This window comes from Schistosoma haematobium, chromosome 1 (genome assembly GCF_000699445.3).
Source record: "Schistosoma haematobium chromosome 1, whole genome shotgun sequence".
NCBI lineage: Eukaryota > Metazoa > Platyhelminthes > Trematoda > Strigeidida > Schistosomatidae > Schistosoma > Schistosoma haematobium.
In genome coordinates, this window is record NC_067196.1 from 36,951,574 (window position 1) to 36,963,909 (window position 12,336).

At 32.4% G+C, this 12,336-nt stretch overlaps 1 protein-coding gene across 2 annotated transcripts in view; it reads right to left on the reverse strand.

The window, feature by feature from the left end:
* The window catches only part of MS3_00010117 (uncharacterized protein), a gene marked incomplete at its 5' end in the record, with an annotated part of 45,052 nt that overhangs the window by 2,634 nt on the left and 30,082 nt on the right, over positions 1-12,336 (reverse strand). For both annotated transcript variants that reach the window (XM_051218458.1, XM_051218459.1), the window contains 2 exons: positions 122-282; positions 3,085-3,313. In XM_051218458.1, the coding sequence (XP_051073922.1) occupies positions 122-282; positions 3,085-3,313 (390 nt within the window). The remainder of the gene's footprint in view (positions 1-121; positions 283-3,084; positions 3,314-12,336) is intronic.

A 12,336-nucleotide genomic window follows, 5' to 3' on the forward strand; every position in this document is an offset into this window, starting at 1 on the left:
TAGTTCAAGTTATTAACTTCCTTTTCCCCTAATTATGAAATAATGCCAACAGTATCAATTTTTTCAGTCAACAATTGACATATTTATAATATTTAAATAATTTTGAGACTGGAAAGTTTACCGGAATTGCATTTCCTTTGTATGTACCCTCCTGTGCATGCGAAAATTGCTTGCATTACTAAATTTCTTTGCACACAATTCACATTGATATGGTGTTTCACCTGTATGAATTCGTATATGAGCATAAAATCCACTAACATGGCGAAATGCTTTTCCACACACCTAATGGAATAAGAACACATTAGTTGGTTAAATCTGTTGTTTTAGACAGATACTGAAAGAAAATCTTGTTTGAAATAAAGTGAAACCAAGACCAATATTCTAATATATTTTAGTGTACTAGTAGTTAACATTCAAACCAGTATTTTTGTTTACTTGTATCATGTTGGCAGATTAGAATAAAAAATTTACAAAAATGTATGGTTTATCTCAATCTTTTGATGAAATTATTTAGATGAATGCAATACAAAATTCTCGGGTTGTTCATGTCATAATCATTCCATATTATGCATTTGTGGTTTTTAGAAAAGTTCATTTTGAGGGAGTTTCAAATAAGAGCAGACTGACAAATCTTTTCTCATACAAAAGTGACCGTCAACTGAACTGAATGAAAGTGTCAGAATATCCTAAGTTTATCAGGTTTGATCTGTTTCGTAATGTTATAAGCGTATTGGAATTAAATGAACATTCAGGTAAATGCTTGTATATTAGCACCTTTTTACCATAGTGAATAAAAGTTGTAATCCTGGTACAATCCTCTTCTTTGCCTGATTAGTGAAATTCAACTAACTTTGAATCCACGTTGATTGGCAGATAAAATGAATTCTAACTACTTGAACATATTTTGTTTCACGCTAATCTCAATAATATATTAAGACCTGCGGTGTCCGCGTCTGACACTGATAAATAAACCTCATATATGCAAGTTCTCAACTGGTTGCTGAGCGAGAGAACCAGGACTAAAGAAGATAATTTATTGACTTAAACCAAATTGCATGTATAAACACTCATTCATTTACATAATTCTCTACTGTTTGGAAAATGAAGCTATTTCTTGGCAGATATCATTCATTTGTCGTTTAAGAGATCGACTGGTACAAGTGGTCTTTTTATTTGATGACTTTTCACTGGCCCACTGTAGCAAAGTGATGTTTTTCCCTACATTTTAAGCGTAGATTCCAATACATATACGTAAACATTAAGTCATTATTTACTAGAATTGTTGTTATATATGTGGATTTAAGCACACTTTGAAAGTATTTGGTAGCATCCAGCAAACTGAAATTCAAAATGCATTTAACCTTATTATATAACATTGATTTTTATAAATTAAAATAAAACGAAAGAATTATGAAAGTATACCGATCATATTTAAAAACGCTTTTATCCACCGGTTCACGCCATTATTTCAAGTTAACTATATGCCAATTCATTGAAATCTATTTACTCCAACTACTGGTTACATCTAGTGAATTTCATGTAATATTTAGTTTAATCCAATCGCGTTTTTATGAACATTTCTTTGATCCCTTCTTTAAATAAATAATATCCCTATCACAATTGACCCATTTTAGTAAAACATACAATAAACAAAAATCTCACAACTAGGTTGATTTTTTCTCATAAGTTAATAATACTAAGTGAAATTATATAAGGCTTTAATGGAATTTCATTAAAAAGGATAGTACTTAAATAAAGAACTTATGTGTTGATAAATTGGTGTTAATTATAAAGAAATTCTATATTGATGGCTCAGGGTTCCTGAAAAGAATAGTTAAGCTGAACTACCTAGTTGTAAAACAATTTTTAAAACTGAATAATCATCTTCCCGTTATGTATTCAAAAGACTATTAATGATGTGAGTGGTTCTCTATGGAATGATAATGCAGAAAACACTCGGACTTTATACGATTTTCAGTCTAATGCCCTAAATCTTAGACTTAGGATATTGATTAAGCTTGAGGTTTAAGTGATTTGTCGAAATTTTCTCAGCTGAATTACATTATTTTGCAGTGATCTTTTCGTTAACTTTTCTGATTAATTCCAACTTTCTGCTGAACCAGTTTTATTGCGAAAATGACAGAAGACTTCATTTGATGTGTTTATTAATGAGTAGTATTCTTACGTGTTAGTGAAACGTTTATTATTAATTTCAGTAGATTTTGGTGTATAACAATATCTACAGATAGCTTTATAGTAGCTTGGTAATAACTTTTTATACATGAAGATGATATCTCTGAAATTTTGAGAGAGTATTATCGTTCAAGTCCTAATCTTCGTTTCACTTATGTACTTGGTCACAAATTTGTCAATTATCCAATTCTATAAATACATTAGTTGACAATGTCGACTTCTTCCTGTTTTAAAATATAAAATTCCTCGAGATATTGATCATTATTACTGGCAGCTACTTAACCATAAATTAGACTTTCATTTCTGCAAAGTCATTAATAGGCAGGAAACTACCAATCATACGTAAATTATTGATATTCAAAACAACACTACAGTTGAAATTTTTGATTACATTTTTGTATCTTCGTTAATGAGGTGACAATTTTCTATTTTATAGTTTGTATTCATCACAAATTGATTTCAATTAAGGTGTGATGTGGGTTACTTATGTCCATACAAGTAGTATATAACGGTAATCAGGCATAGAATGTATTTCAGAGGATGATCGATAAGGAAAGAACGGAAACGGAACACAGTTGGTAAGAAAATGCATGAACAATGAAATCTGAGACAATGGATTGATATTTTGCAAATTGATTATTTACTATATGGTTCTCAGATTTTATTGAGATGCTCTGTAATTTCGTGTCGAATACATTCGATTATCCCCACTCGTGTTCTTGTTCACTACGAAAGTATTATTAGTGACTATGGAACAGTACAGATGTTTTTTCCTAGTACGGTACTTCTAATCAGCTTGCACACGAGAGGAAAAAGGAGATCAAACTCAAGGTCTTCAGGGCTCACAATGAACGCTATGAATAATAATAATAATAATAGCAATTTACTTACTTCACATTCAAATGGTTTTTCATCATTATGTATTCTCATATGATTTTTTAAATCGGATGGATTTGAAAAACCATGTTTGCATTCTAAACAAACAAATCGTTTTTCATCATGAATTCGTACATGAGAACGTAGATAAGTTTCTGTAGCAAAATCTGCTGAGCATATACCACAAATATATTCACGTGGACCATGAACACGTTTTTTATGATCAGATAAAGCTGCTTGATGTCTAAATAATCATGATTAATAAAAAGTGAACAGAAATTTCATTTAATGTTCATAGGAAAGTTATTGATACAGTCAAAAACTTGACACATCTTAAATCTCTGCTCACGTTGAAATATGAAAAATTATTATTACTCAAGACTTATAGACTGTAAAAAAATTAATAGACAATATGAAACTATGCAACTACTTCGAACATTGTTAGAATATGATGAAATAAAACAATAATATCTATAGAAGAAAATGACATATAACACTTCATGTACCCATTTAAAGTTTGAAAATATATTCAGAAATAGTGAGAAAAAAACTGTTAATGTGCATCTAATTGGAATAACGACAGTTAATGAAATCTGAGATATTTCATTTAGTCTTATGACTCAATAGCTAGATGAGATTATAAACCAGTAAATACAGTTTCATTATTATTTCATAAGAAATGATCTATTTTATAACGTAAATACAGAAAGAATAATGCATTACGTACTACTATGCTCAACAACAATATTCTTGTAAATAAGCTATTAAAACACTAAAAGGCAATGAATTTGCATTCGGTTTAATGACAAGATTCTATAACATAGATTGAGTGTTCATTAATTCATAGAGATTTTCACTATTCAGTATGTGTGCGGTATCAAGGATTTTTGGATATTTTCCCCTTGACTTAATCAATAAAAGGTGCATGCGAGAGCATTACTTTCACTGACGACTTCATTTTAGGCTGTGACTTTCAATCTATTCAGCTTTTTCAACTTGCAAATTGAGATGCACTACAATGAGGTGTTCATAGAAGACACGCAGATAGCTTTAGATGATGGAAATGAAAACTTCATTGAAAATCATGCTCTTATATACAACACTCACCCACTAAATGAATGACAGAAATGCTCAAAAATTCTAAATTCTGCAGTTTTATTAAACATTAAAAGATAGTTAACCTCACAAGATACTTCAAAAAGCCTATTACAACGTTTTGTTAATTCCCAGTACACTAAACAAGTTTACACTGTTATCCCTGTCTATTGTTATGTCTGGAGAAACCCCTGACTGGCTTGCGTTTCTTAATGAAACCCGGAACCCGACAACTTGTAGTGAAATCACAAGGACTGACGATATGGATTTGTTGGGTATCCAAAATAAATCAAAATGATAACTTAATTTGCCATTATTAAGTGATTTATTAATAGTCAGTTTATAAATGTTCATTAAATTCTTTTAATAATCAGCGCAAAAGTTAGACACTAATGGTTTTCAGTGTTATTTTTATACTTATAATTTGTTTAAAATTATTTGGTTGACTGAGATAAAGATCCAGTATATTAAAACTTTGAAAACAAAATACATGACTAGGAATAAACGTTGAAACGCACTATTAGGGTATGTTCCAGATCTTACAATATTTGAAAAAGTTATTTTATTCCATTATTCAAGATAGTTACCTAATTCGAAATGCAATTCGAAAAATGATTACATATAAGATGGTAGATTATATGATTCTTGTTCTATAGCAGTTCAAATTATCTTGGATTAATAAATGAGTAGTTACACGTTACGTGCAACAAACTACTAATATTTTAAAACTAGCTGTAAGAGTAAACTAAAGCCAGTTGGCTAACCATTGATATCCAGAAAACAATAGATAAGTATGTAATCTCAGTTGATGATTCCCTAAAAGTTTCCACCTGTAACTTCACATACGATAAACCGTGACCTTCAGGGTTCACATTATGCATGATAGAGAAAGGACAGTGAGTTTTCATTGAATGATTTGAATTTCAAACATCAGAAGGGTTTTAACCTAACGTTACTGTCCTATTCCTGTCTTGGTTAACTACGTAGGTCATGACTTTCCAAAAACGACACTAAGCCACCTGAAGGCTATCCAATAACTAATACACGTTTTTTATCTATCAATTCACTAAGTTATTTGGAGGACTTAAAGTTTATAGGTCAAATATGTTTTTGGGTTGTCTGGAGAGCGCAGATCTAAACAAAATACCTCTCTAGTGTTACTGTGGTGTTTGGATGAACTACTGATTCCTATGTACATATTGGATGCTTGATTTCGAATTTCAAATACAGTACATTCGTTCGTGCTTATCTAGTACTTCTTGATCCAATTGCGTTATTTCTGGGGTTCTTAGTTCGTACTATAATTCAAATACTCCTGATTATCACCGTTCCCTAGTTTTTAATAGTTTCTCAACTACTGCTAAGTGTGATAAAATGACATATAAGTCGTACAAATGCTCTACAAGACCAATGTATAATAAGTGAACATTGGTAGTTAAACTTTAAAACTTATAATGTTAGATTTAAATCTGATAAAGTCTGATTTAATTTTTGATCCTGGAAATTAAGTAAAATTTTTGCTAAAATAATTCGCTAAATATGAAAGATACACACATTATTCATAGATAATTGTATATTATTTGTATGGGATAAAGATCATCATCCAAGTTATACAATAATAGTAATTAATTTTAAACAAGAACAGACTAAAATTATCACTTCAAACTAGGCATAAAAAGCGTGCGCTTTCCAAACACATATTCAAACATGACCTAACATGGCCATCTAAAGGTGAATGTAAGTCAGACAACAGTATTTTTGTTAAAAATCTGATATATTCTGAACATAGATCTCTACCAGAGTCCTCATTTAAATTTATCAGCAAAAATGAACAGATTCTAGAGGAAGCTGCATAAGAAATTTGTACATAACGGAGGATTTAGGAATTTATCAACTGATGTGTACAAAGGCGTTTTGTCTAATTGTTTATTCTACATGGTGTTAGTAATCACTTCTTATTTCATAAATTAATTTTTACACATGCTAATCTCTTCGTTGTCTTCCTTATATTCCTCAATGCTGAAAATTAATATTCACAACTCTCTTTCATATTTTATTATCATTTTTATTACTTTCAGACTATTTTCTAACTTTATTCGACACTTGAAATTCTGATCACATTTTGGTATCTTCGTTAATGAGGTAACAATTTTCTATTTTATAGTGTGTATTCGTCACAGAATGATTTCAGTTAAGGTACCAATAATGATTATGGAACACCGTACAGCTGTTTTACCTAGTATGGCACTTCTCATCAGTTTTTACCCACGAGGTCAACGGAGATCAAATTCACGATCTTCATATTCCATGGTAAAAACTATAATAAATAAAAACTACAAACTATGACTAATTTACACAAAACTCGTTCGACTAAGCTATAATAGTCAACTCACTAATGAATTACTTCAAGATGTTTATGAAGTTCTAATGAGAGGTCATGGTTGGCTGGATTTAGACAGTATTGCTACTAATGACACTTGCTTATCGTCACGCTTCTTCTCAAACTTACCAAGGTTGAAATTTCACCACTAGGAGGTAACCCAAGGTTTCTAACGGTTGAGAGTTCGTCATGAGGTTTGGAGGTTTTAGGTTCAATATTTGGTGAATTCAAGAGTGCACAATGTCTAGCAGTCCCATACAAGGACGAAATAGCTCTCTAGTGCCCCCTGGTTTTCAAAAGTATGTTAACTGAGATCACTCTGCGAGAAATACAACCTACAAGTTAAAACCAAATTTTGTAAAACCCTGACAACTAAATTTTCTATTTCATAATAGATTAAAATGTGCAAAGTATGTATGAATGTGATCATAGTAAAGAAAGAAATTTTCTTTCGCCTATCTTCATTTAATGACTTAATTAATTTCCTTTGTCATTTAACGTGAATAAAAGCTATAATGACTAAAATTATTTTGTGAATGTTGTAATGATCGTTTACAAAAACTGACAACATTCGACTTAATTCATTTATTCAATATTTGGTGTCACATACTGAAAAACGTCTCTTGTCAATTTCGATTCTGTTTCTCTCTCATTTTTATGCCTGAAAATTTATCTTCCTTGAAAGGAAAATAGATAAAAACAGATTGAGTGTTTGTTTTCAATTAAATGCTATACATGAAAATTAATTACACTGAAAAAAAATCATCAAAAGTTGTAAAGAGTATGAGAAGGTATACTAAAACGGTTTGAAAACTCAGTTATCAAACTACTTAATGGACGTGAAGGTTATGAATAGCATATGATTGAACCAAATCCATGATATTTTTAATAGACATTCTAAACATTAGCTTCATATATCATGTTTATCAGGTTTTCTGTTATAACAAATTGTTAATTAAATTAACAAAATGTTTAAAATCTGTTCATTTTTTTTTGTTTAGTTTTAATGCTAATTATGTAAAATAAAAATTGAACAGAAGAATGTTCAAATTGATCATCTCTATTTACTTAAATAAAGTTATTTAATCGAAAGGGTTTTTGTGAATATCATAGTAATTTCAGTAGGTGGGATCATGAGTCAATTGAAGCTAGACCATCATAGAAAGTCTGAATGCACTGGATGGCCGTTTCGTTTTTATTGTGGGGCTCCTCAACAGTGCGCATTAACGATTCCGCATATATTCACTAGTGACTGGCTTCAAGAGGTATTTCCTGGAGTTCTAGTGAGAAGCAGTGACCAGTGGAGTTCAGTCAGGTCTGTTGTGAGATAGTAACTCATTGGCGACAATGGTGAATGTATCGCTCAATTTCGTGGATTAGTTGAAGTTATAAATTAACACCATTGGATGGGGGCTAAATGGTCTAGAGGCTAAGCGTTCCCGCGCGAGACCGATAGGTACTGGGTTCGAATCCGCGGGGCGGGATCGTGGATGCGCACTGCTGAGTAGTCCCACAATGTGACGAAACGGCCCTCCAGTGCTTCCAGGTTTTACATGGTGGTCTAGCTTCAATTGACTCATGATCTCAACTTTTGAAATTATTCAATCGACTAATTAAATTCACTCATAAACTCTAATTACAGTGAATGGTTAAAAGTACATTACTGGTTACTAATTATTAATTGGTTTTTTGATTACACAAATACGAAATGTACCTACGTTTAATTATGAGTCATATTCGTTTTACTATCCGTTAGTTAATCGATAGCTGAATTCTGATTTTGGAATTCCACTGGATTAAGTTTTATTACAATCTTTTTTACGATATGAATTCTTTACTAAGAAAAGTACAAAGAACACAGTTATACTAAATTCAATGTACATGTTAATTTAAAGTTCTTTGGATATTGGTTTTATTTTGTAACATTTTTAAATTCTTCAGTGATGAATATCTGTAATCATGCATGAACTATTTATATTTCTTACATAATAAATCTTAAATCGACTTAATATCTATTTATCAACCTCAAAAATAAATATTAATAAAATTAGACTTATGTAGATTGTTCATTTTGTATTTTTACATCATGGAGTAATTTTAGCTAAATAAAGAGTAGAAACTAGAATACTTTAAGGAATTATTTCATCCCGGTAAAGGACTCCTGATCAGTGTGCTCTTCTAATATATATATCAACAAGAGTAGGACCCAGTATTGTGGGATCTTTGCTGTAAGAGGGTTATTATTTAAATTATATGGTTGTTAGCCAATAGTTTAAAGTTTGTAAACTTAATCATTTTGTGACACCACATGATTATTAACCATTGCTATCAATGATAACTATTTGGCATCTAATATATTTGTACTTCAATATTCAGAATAAAATAGGTGTTAATTGATTAGTAATTTTAGAAAAAAATAATCTAGCTTCATACTGAAATATCAGTTCATTATCTCTATTTCTTTCATTTATTATTCGGTTGTACTCTAAACAAGAAAGAAAAAACAAATATGAACAGCTAACACGACGACGACAACAACATTATAGTTTCTTTTTATTGAGATCATGAACCGATTGATGTTAGACCACCATTGAAAACCTGGAAGCACTGGAAGACCGTTTCGTCACATTGTGGGACTCCTCAGCAGTGCGCATCCACGATCCCACATCGCAATATTCGAACACAGGGCCTTCAGTCTCGCGTGCGAACGTTTAACCTCTAGACTACTAAGCCGGCATCCAATAGTGTTAATGTCTAACCTCGAACAATCCACGGGATCGTGGATGCGCACTCCTGAGGAGTCCCACAATAGGACGAAACGGCCGTCCAGTGCCTCCAGGTTTTCAATGGTGGTCTAACATCAATCGGTTCATGATTTCAATCAAAGAAAAACTTAACAATATCCACAACCCCTAAACTGAGAACATTATAGTTATTATATAGACAAAACTTAATTCATATATATTAGATAAGTATTACATTTTACTTAGTTTAGTTCCCTTATGTTGTATTTAATTCTAATGCATGGCTTTATTTAATAAAAATGAACATATACAATAATTAGAATCTACATTTATTGTATCATTTTGAATAATTTTCATTGTTTTATTACGTCATAGGTATTGTATCAATGGATATAATGAAACATACAGCAGATCAATAATTTAATTATTTACTATTATCAATTACATTTGAATACTTCATTGTAGATTAATTTATTTCATATTAATAAATAAATAAGGATTCATAGTCTAAACATTAAAATATAGACAATAACATGTATACCATACAATTGCAACTATATATATATATATATATATATTGTTCATTCGTTATCATAATTACTGCTACTCTTTTAGTAACTGGATTCAATTGGAATTTGTTTTGTTAGTATGTCAATGCGTGTTATCTTATATTTCTTTTTCTAGTAGCTTTTTCCGGTGTCGTTGTTAGGTCTTTCATGTATTTATGCTTGTCAGCTCTAACGATCTTCTCCACTTGCTTGCTTGATTCTGTGTAATCAGGTCGTGTCTTGACATGCTCTGTTCTTGTTCGATTGTTGTTAATTGATGACTCATTGTTCTTCCTTTCTTGAATCTCATCCACGGTGTCGATAGAGATCCATTCCTTATGATGATGCTTCTTACGGCCTAGCATTTCTTGACGCGTTGAAGTTGATGCTTCTTTGATCCCTTTCCAGTTGTCCTCCATATCAGTTTCTTCTTCTTCTTCTTCTCCTAGTACATCTTGTAAGACATGGAACCTGTTATTTAGAGTTATCTTGAATTGGTTGGGTTTGTCAGTATGTCTATGAAAATTTGTATTGAACCTTTTTAGTGCTGTTTTTCTAATTGTCCAGTGTTTCTTTATCTTCTGTTTTATCTTGAACTCAACAGGTTGGTGGTGATCTGAAGCTATGTCAGCTTTTCTCCTGGTTCTCACGTCTTTCATTGAACTTGTGAATTTTTTAATGATGCAAATATGATCCTATTTGGTTTTCCGTGGTGTGATCCGGTGAGACCGAATTTGGTTTATGTATGCATTTTTGTGGGAACCTAGTGTCACCTATAACCATTTTTTTGAGGGCACATAAATTTAAAAATCTCGTTTCTCCCAGTCCCTGTCGTCTCATAATATCTTCATACTCAGTGTTTTCCATTCCAACTTTGGTGCTCAGGTCTCCCATGGAGATAGCCAGATTGTTTTCTGGGTATTACTCCAAGTTTGAGTGAAGCCTCAAATAAAACTCATCTTTATCGTCTCCACTGCTATGATTGGTGGGTGAATATCACAGGATAACATTCACTGTGATCGCCTACTTACACAATTAATTTTTATCAAACACTTCAGTTACTTAACTTACAGATAGTGTTAGTTGAACAATAACAATTTGTCTATTTCTTTGCATTATCATGATCACTATCATGCTTGAATCTTTTTAATTGCCTTCTCTTCACCTCGCTCAGCCTCGATTCGACAACAAATTCGGCTGTGTATTCTCTTGCTAACACACACATTAGCATCTCTGCTCCGATTCACTCGATGCGCATATAACTTTGTGATCTTTGCTATCCAATAATAAACTGTACCAGCACCTCTTGTTGCCTTATGGATTTACACACCGTTTGGAGTTATAAACTAAGCCAAACCACTACAAACCGTATAATTTATAGTGACAGCTAAATACCAAGTTGTTTGATGCGTTATCGTCGATTTTATTAGAATATCATGAGTAAATCTGAATTTTGTAACTCCATTAGTTTGTGATCAACTGCTCACTCTCAACGACAACCCAATATTCATCGACACATAAGTGACCGATATATATGATAGACGATTGGTATAAGCAGAATTTTCATTACTGAGACAATCTGTTAATCAAATATATATACCAACAGACTGGAAAGAAGGACTTCTGATCAAAATATAAAAGACAGGCGATCTCAGCAACTGTGATAACTACAGGGGCATCACTCTTTTCTCATTACTAGGAAAACTTCTCAACAGGGTATTGTTAAACAAAATGAAAAACTCCATAGACGCCAAACTTCGAGATCAACAGGCAGGATTCCGTAAGGATAGATCGTGTACAGACCGAATCGTAACCCTACCAATCATTGTGGAACAATCAATTGAATGAAATTCATCACTCTACATCAACTTCATGGACTACGAAAAAGCATTTGATAGCGTGGACGAAACAACACTATGGAAGCTTCTTCGATACTACGGCGTGCCTCAGAAGATAGTCAATATCATGCAGAATTCCTATGATAGATTAAACTGCAAAATCGTGTATGGAGGACAGTTGACAAACTCGTTCGAAGTAAAGACTGATGTCAGGCAAGGTTGCTTACTCTCACCCTTTCTCTTTCTCCTGGCGACCTACTCTACTGGATTATGAAGACGTGAACATCTTGGGGAAGCACGGGATACAGTGGACAGATAGGATGCAGCTGGACGATCTAGACTTCGCAGATGATCTGACTCTTCTATCGCACGTGCAACAACAAATGCAGGAGAAGACGACCAGTGTAGCAGCAGTCTCAACAGCAATAGGTCTCAACATACACAGAGAAAAAAGCAAGATTCTCCGATACAACACAGCATGCATCAATCCAATCACAATTGACGGAGAAGACATGGGAGATGTAAAAACCTTTTCATATCTGGGCAGTATCATTGATGAACACGGTGGGTTTGATGCAGATTTGAAGGCGCGGATCGGCAAAGTAAGAGCAGCATATCTACAACTGAAGAACATCTGGAACTCAAAGCAACTATCAACCAAC